This window comes from Mus pahari, chromosome 1 (assembly GCF_900095145.1).
Source record: "Mus pahari chromosome 1, PAHARI_EIJ_v1.1, whole genome shotgun sequence".
Lineage (NCBI taxonomy): Eukaryota > Metazoa > Chordata > Mammalia > Rodentia > Muridae > Mus > Mus pahari.
Genome location: NC_034590.1, coordinates 59,557,568 through 59,565,471, shown reverse-complemented (window position 1 = coordinate 59,565,471; position 7,904 = coordinate 59,557,568). Strand labels below are relative to the sequence as shown.

Sequence of the window (7,904 nt, the reverse complement as noted above, 5' to 3'; positions counted from 1 at the left end):
GTGTGTGTGTGTGTGTGTGTGTGTGTGTTGAGTAAAAACCCTCTCCCTACTTAGTGGTAGAATAATCATTTGTCTAACAGCATCCAGAAAGGTATACAAGACATCTGCTCAACCATTTAATAGTCATTTACATATGCCTTGTCTTTCCTCTAAGCTTAGAAACACATTTACCTGTTTTTGGCTTTAAAAATAGTTCTTTTGACCTAATGTGATTAATACCCTCCTGCTCTGGCAAAATACTCAATTGATTTGAAAAGAAAAGTACTGTGTGCTCCAGTCCCTCACTCCACTGTCAGATACTCGCTCTGTCCTTGATGATAAATACCCTGCGAAATTGCCATAGCCTTATGTCTGATTGCTATGCCTCTGATAATTAATAGTGTTTTTACTTGTTTTCTGGCCAGTATTTTACAGTCCAGATAAATGGGAAGTTTTATTTTTTTTTAAGACATGTATATAAATTATTAATTCATCTATCTTTATCCCATTCCCAACGTCTTAGTGATTTGTTCAACTTATTTCCAAACTGAGTTCAAGTTCATCCATTCCATTCATTCTTTTTTTTTTTTTTTTAATTTTTATTTTTTTTATCGTTTATTTTCCTAGGAAATACCAACTAAGTATTTCTTAGTGTGCCATTAAAAGATAGAGGAAGAAGAAAACCAAACAGTTAATTATGGCCCATCTCAGGGTTCATAATGTAAGTTAAGTATCTTTTTTTGCCCATGATTGTCAAGTCTACAAATTTGATCTGAAGGCAAAGAAAGGAATATGGCTGTACAAGAGGGTCTTAAAGACCCTCCCACTGAACATGAGCTGAAGAGAGACAACAACAATGAATGTGTCAGAGTGGTCTAGGGGGAGGTGATGAGGCTTCAACTCTATGCAAATAACTACAAGCAACTAAGGAATTCTGAGACAGGGAGAGAGTCTTCCTCAGTGAAGGGCACACCAATTGCTTATCCAAAACCAAATGGTCAGGTCTCAAGCCATACACATACAGACTGAGCAAATTATACATATACTCGTGAATGTATGCATGTGCGTATTCATTAATACATAAAAAATAGAGGCCATGACTTTGAAAAGGAGAAAGGAAGGTTATATAAGAGGGTTTGAGGTGAGAAAAGAGAAACGGGGAAATTGTGTATTCTCTAAAACATACACACAAAAAACAACCTAGGCCCATTCAAATACACACTGAGAACCAAATTCAGATCGAATACACCAACCGTAGCCATCACGTAACTGAAACTTGAGATTCAGATACTGTTAGGATGGATTTAGTACAGTGCTTAAAGTTGATATTAAAAATAATTAACAGCCAGGCAGTGGTGATGCATGTTTAATCCCAGCACTTGGGAGGCAGAGGCAGGCGGATTTCTGAGTCCAAGGCCAGTTTGGTCTACAGAGTGAGTTCCAGGACAGCCAGGGCTACACAGAGAAACCCTGTCTCAACAGCCCCCCCCCCCAAATAAATAAATAAATAAATAAAATTAACAACTAGTCACACTTGTCCTTGAACTAACCAAATGGGCTCCTAACTAACAATACATAGACTGATTCTTACTAGTTAGCTGGCTACTAGATAGGAATTGTGTCACCCTCTCAATCCCTTTGTTTTATTTATTTATTTATTTATTTATTTAGTATTAAAGAGCGGTCTGTATTAAAAATATCTCTGGAAAGTTAATCTAAGAAATATGTTTGGCTCAGAATCCTATATCCTGGTGATAAAGCAAGTCTTGAGAAATCAAACTTAGAGGTCAGGCTGAATGTTAACATTTTTCACAGATATAATACCTAGTTTCCCAGAAGACAGATATATTATTACCTAGCTTCCCAGAAGTGTCTATAAACGATCTATTCTTACCAGATGCACCAGACTATGAAAAACTCTCTCTATATATTCTATGTATAATGAGAAACGGCTGCTTCAGATTCCATTTACGTAAACCATTTAATACTAACCCTATAGGAAGTTGCAGCTCCTCCATAAGACTGAACACTTGGGAGCCACAGTGTCTAGGCAGCCCCGCCCATTTTAACCCAGAGTGCTTGTACCTCAGACCACAGTGCCTGAATACAGGGCCAGACAATGGTTCTTCACTAGTCAGAGAAGTAAAATTCCAACTGTGTAGGCTACTGGGTCATTTGCTTAAATCATCTCAAGGAGCAGAATGACTTTTATGAATTCCATTTCCCTCTCTACTTTAGCCAAATAAATTATTCACATTAAAATATGTAATACATTTTAATACTCCAATGAGTCCTTAAGGCCAGTCTCTCAGAGCCAGCACACGGTTAGAAGAATAGAATGAACTCTAGAAAATGAAATCTATCATCCTTCCTATAAGTTCTCTACAAAGCCAATGATTGAGGGAACATTTAAAATATAAATACAGAATTATGCATTTTTTAAATGAACAAACTTACTCAAAAGTTTAATTTTTAAATGTCAAATTTACAATAGTTGACTTGTCTTAGACAAGTGAGTGTCTATTCAGGTTATGTTCTTGGTCTAAAAGGAACACTCCAGAGGTTCCTAATCAGGAGAAATTTTAGATAAGAAATGAGTGGTAACAGAAACTAACCTTGAAAAACGCAAACCATTTGTAGTCATTCAACACAATCTCGAAGCCTTGGTTGTAAATGAGGGTAAAATGCCCAGAATTGCCCAGCTCATCGTAGGCAGTATCCAACTTCTTAAGGTGTACCACTACCTTTTCTTCTGTCCTGTCTAAAGAAAACAAGATGTGTAACAAATCAAAGTTAGCCCAGCACCCATTGGGAGTACATCTTCTCAATGTTCTACTGTAAGGTACTGTTCAACCTTGCAACCTAACTGGGATTCATGATTTGGTTCATGAAAAACATCAGTCTCTCCTGGACTCAAAAGGGCAAGTATTAAATTATAAGCTCAGCAATGGGGATATGGAGACCGGCAGGTTTCTAGGAGACTAGCCTGGGCTACATAATAAATTCTAGGCTCTCTAGGCATAGATACATACTGAGACTTTGCCAGAAAAGACTTTTTTTTTCATTTTTTTAAAATTGGTTATTTTATTTATTTACATTTCAAATGTTATCCCCCTTCCCAGTTTCCCCTCCCGAAACCCCCTATCCTCTCCTCCCTCCCCTTACCTCTATGAGAGTGCTCCCCCACCTGCCCACCCACTCCTCAAGTCTCAATTTTGTTCCCTCTGTATGGTGATGAAGGAGGGCTCCTGGCAAGTCAATGAAGAACATTGTGGTATCAGGTAGCACATTGGCAGAGAGACCACAGTGCAACCAAACACTTAAAATATCTTCCCAGCTAGGTGTGTTAATCCAGAGTCAGAAGTAGGTGAGTTTAAATCCAGCCTGGTCTACATACTGTCACATCCAAACCAGGGATACATAGCAAGGCACTGTCTCAGAAAGAGAAGGGGGGCCCAGGAGAGGGAGGCAGGGAGAATATGTTTTTCTTGTAAAAAATGGGGAGGGGACTGTTCAAAATTAGAGAAATGGGAAAAAGCTAAAAAGAAAAAAAAAAAAAAACTGATCCAAAAAAAAAAAGACTACATAAAAACACTGACGCAATGTTACCTCTCTCTTCAAAGATATAAAAATAATTTGAATTGATAGGTACTAATGTTTAACTTTCATAATAGCAGGGGTCAGATCTCTGTGTGTCTTTTTTGTTTTGTTTTGTTTTGGTTTTGGATTTTTCGAGACAGGGTTTCTCTGTGTAGCCCTGGCTGTCCTGGAACTCACTCTGTAGACCATGCTGGCCTCGAACTCAGAAATCCACCTGCCTCTGCCTCCCAAGTGCTGGGATTAAAAGTGTGCGCCACCACTGCCTGGCTTCTGTGTCTTTAACTGTTGGGTTAGAGTCAAAAGTAGATTTATAGGCAGAGGATCCTGTTCAGCTGTGTCCATCTTAAAGAGTTTTACACATTAGTCTATCTTTCTGTTCCTTCCTTCCTTCCTTCCTTCCTTCCTTCCTTCCTTCCTTCCTTCCTTCCTTCCTTCCTTTCTTTCTTTCTTCCTTTCTTTCTTTTAGATTAACATGCTAGATGGAGACTGTTGAATTTCAGCAAGCCCCCGCCCCCTCCCCAAGGAGCTGAAGTGCATATTTTACACCTCAAGGCAGGCCTGACCTTCAGGTTCATCCAGCATCCCTCTGTCCCTACCTGATGTACCAAACCCTGAACTTTCCAGCCTAAGGGCTGGGCTGCCCTCCTGCCAGAGGCTCTTCCCTATATAATCCAGACATTTTGGTCTCTTGTCCCTTCTCTCTTCAGACCTTCTCTCCGTGGGAACTTTCAATCTCTTCCCCTTCTCCTCTGTCTCCCTTCCCAAGGCTGTTTCCCTGACCAGTGAACTTGCCTCCCCTGCCAAGAGCAGTTTCCCAATAATCCTGAGATATAGATGGATAGATAGATAGATGGATAGATAGATAGATAGATAGATAGATAGATAGATAGATAGATAGATAGATAGATAGATAGACAGATACATAGATACATACATAGGTAGATACATAGATACATAGACAGATAGGTAGATAGGTCCCTGATCTGACTTGAATTGGCTCATTTTACCTGTGAAGGAGTAACTTATCAGAGATTTCATATGATAAGGCGATGCAAACCCTTTCTCTCCCTTCTGCCTCATCTCCATGCTCAAATTTAGAAAAGAAACAACTGTAGACACATCCCAGGATTAAGTTAAACCCAGCCACCTGGAATTAAGTAAATGACTCTTTGTTGGGGGAGGGGGAGGTGGGATATATGACAGCATTTATTCTACTCTCACAAGAAAACTACAGTTCAGAATTGAGTTTCTCTGTGCAACGCAGACTGACTGGGGAGATCAGAAGTGTCATTCTTCTGATCCATACTAGTGTTTTACTAGATCCGAGGCACGTGGAATGCCCCAGTCTTCACTTACTACATACTTACTGAGAACTTTCCATGAGTTAGGCATTGCGTTTGCTTCCGTCATTTCCAAACACTACTAGATAAAGTGTGACAAACGAGACAGGAAAGAGCTTTTGTATCTCTCTTGCAATTCTTAAACAGAGCAGCCAGAAATGTCAAGGGCAGTAGCAGATAAAACAGACCCAGTTTGAAGTGGTCTCTACCCACTACCTCACGGGGAAAGGAGGAGCGCCCCCCCCCCCCTTAGAAAGAAAAAGAAAAAAACTTGCTAAGTCCCAGAGTCTGAGCTCAGCAAGAACCTGTCAGACCTGAGTGAAGGATCAAGAAAGCAGTTCTCCACTCGCTTCTAAGAAATCAATGCAAATAAAACAAGTTAAAAAAAAAAAAAAAAAAAAAAAAAAAAAAAAAAAAAAACCTGGGGCAAGTTTCCTTGAACATAGGAGTTGTGAGATAATCAGGAAGTAAGTGTAAAGTTAGAAGTTCTCAGCAACTCAAATTCAACTTAGCGGCCCTGGCTCTGATCCCACAAGGGACCGGTCCTCAACTCTTAACTCTCTAGTCACCCAGAAACGCCGGCCCCAAGGCAAGGACTCAGGGACAGAAAAGAACAACTCGGGACCCTGGGAAGCGGCTTACCCATCACCGAGCAGTTAATGTCGCTTCGGGAATGCCTAGGGCCCACCTGGAACACCCAGGTTCCCAGCAGATCAGGGTAGGTGCAGTTGGCAGGAGTGTCGGAGCGCACGGTGCAGACTCCCAAAAGCATCAGCAGCAGGGCAGCGCTCAAGGAGTGGGTCCAGGGACCCATGCTGACGGCGCCAGGGAGCAGATGGCAGAGAAAGCAAGTACTGGAACACCACGCGATGGGAGTCAGGCGACCTTAGTGGCTCCCGCCTTAAAATACCCAAGAGCCCGGAAACCCAGGGTCCGGGAGGCGGGGTTACAGGGTGGTGAGAACAGAATGAGGTGGGGGAGGAGCGACGAGGCTGTGAGGACAGGGGCGTGGAGTGACTGAGATGTAGGGAGGGACAGGGTGTGACTAGGTGAGGCAGCACGAGGTGGCCTGAGGAAGTTAGTGACAGTGTAGGGTGGGGACAGGCACCTCTAGGAGGAAGGAGGAAAGTGGCCTTTGGGGACTTCTGCCTTTCAAGGAACGCTGAAGCTGAGGACAGTGTTGTGGTGTTTTGTAATTCCAGTGTGATTAAAATAGAATCTACCCTGTGCCAGTACAGGGTTGACAAGAGGCTTAAAGTCTACTGAGGCTAGTTCTCTTTCCCTTGTTTTTGATCCACTTTCCTGCATTTCTGAGTCCGTGGAAAAACTTTACTAGCTAACCTAAGATACTCTTTTAAGAATTTCTTTTACATTTCCCAAATCTAGCTTTTTATCTTCAGGGTTTTGTTTGGTTTCCGGTCTGCCTGTTTACCAGAAGATTTCAATTGTAGTGCACATGTACAGGTTCGGGGAATCTGTTTTGTTTTCCCTCCCTAGAACTTTATAGGATTAAGTAGAATGGGGTCAGGGGTGACTGGGGTTGATCACATTGTGAACACATTGCTCAAGCCCTTCTGTTTTCAGAATGAAAGCAAGAATTAGAGAAAGAGGAAGTAGCTTGCTCAGGATGAGGTGGTCTTCTGAGGTCCTGTGTCAGGCTTTCCCGAGGGCGAGCTGAAGGGAGCATAGACCAACCTTTCCTCCTGTTGGTCTTCTTGCCTGCAGTTGTTAAGTAGCAATCTTTAGGGAAGCATCCTGCCCTTGTGAGAGCTGTTCTGAGTTGCCTGGCTGTTGTTGGCTGGGATCATGTCCCTTCTGAGCTAATTTGATGATACAGAGATGAACCATGCAGACTTGATGAGCCTCCCTACTAGGTTTGTGCACTTTTTTTTAACCCCATCCCACAGATCACAGATATTTATCTGCAGACTTTTTTTTTTTTTTTTCCACTGAGTACATGCAGTCTGAGGAAGCGATGTGGTTGAAGAACAAACCACTTCTGTCTCTGAATTCTGCTTTAAAAACACTCAGGCTTCTAAGCCTGAAGGCACACTTTGATAGGGGTCTTTCTTGATAACTAAGGGGCTAGAGTGTTCTTTCATAGGAAATTAGGCTACAAGAGCTAAAAGTGGAGGAGCTGACACCTTTTAGATCTCAAAAGCCTTTATAGAATTAAGAATTGACATTGTCTCATTAAGCTAGCATTTTTTTAAAGGCTCCATTACAGACTAGCATCACTTTCCTAAATTTCTACAAAGTTTGTCGTTGTTGAAACATTAAAGATTTTACTAAATGATCCATATCTTAGAGCTAAACGTAGGATCTGGGAATTCCTTTGATGGGCATAATCAAAGTAGAACACTTACTTGTTAAAAAGAAATTAAAGCAGCTTTTCTAAAATCAATGACAAAGATTGTGGGTCACTTTGATATTAGGAAATGGAGATTTAGAGAATTGAATCACTTGTCAAATGTCATTGCCAGTTAGGGAGAATCAGCAAGAAACATGTGCAAGTTGCACGCCCCCATGTTCAGTATATGTTGAGTAATAGAAGATAATATGAGTTTCTAAGTAAAACACACTTGTCCGTGGGCTTTCACAATGACACTGCATAGTGTGGCTCAGAAAGTGTAGTTCCAGTGCCAGTTTATAAACTAAGTTATGCAAGTTCCTGAGTTTTACCTTATACCTCTGCCAAACCAGATAGTGAAGTGAATTCCAGCATTTTTTTTCAGCAGTGTATTTTTTAACAGTCTTTTAGATGATACAAAATCAATTTGAAGTTTAGGTAGCATCTTCAGGAACTCTCTCAGGCTCAAGCTTGAACTCTGGCTGTGGCACAAGCTGTTGTAGATCCATTATTGTCTTTTGAATTCTTCTTCTTGTTCTTCTTCTTCTTCTTCTCCTTCTCCTTCTCCTTCTCCTTCTCCTTCTCCTTCTCCTTCTCCTTCTCCTTCTCCTTCTCCTTCTCCTTCTCCTTCTCCT

General features: G+C 41.3%; 1 protein-coding gene across 2 annotated transcripts in view; it reads right to left on the bottom strand.

The window, feature by feature from the left end:
- Nucleotides 1-5,843, bottom strand: part of Ctsc (cathepsin C) — a 33,508-nt gene extending 27,665 nt beyond the window's left edge. The window contains exons 1-2 of one of the 2 annotated variants that reach the window (XM_029547206.1): nt 5,562-5,843; nt 2,595-2,740 (exon numbers count right to left, since the gene is read on the bottom strand). In XM_029547206.1, the coding sequence (XP_029403066.1) occupies nt 2,595-2,740; nt 5,562-5,733 (318 nt within the window). In that variant the 5' untranslated portion in view covers nt 5,734-5,843. The remainder of the gene's footprint in view (nt 1-2,594; nt 2,741-5,561) is intronic. The other variant, XM_021205437.2, reaches the window with a different exon arrangement.
- Nucleotides 5,844-7,904: the final 2,061 nt, after the last annotated feature.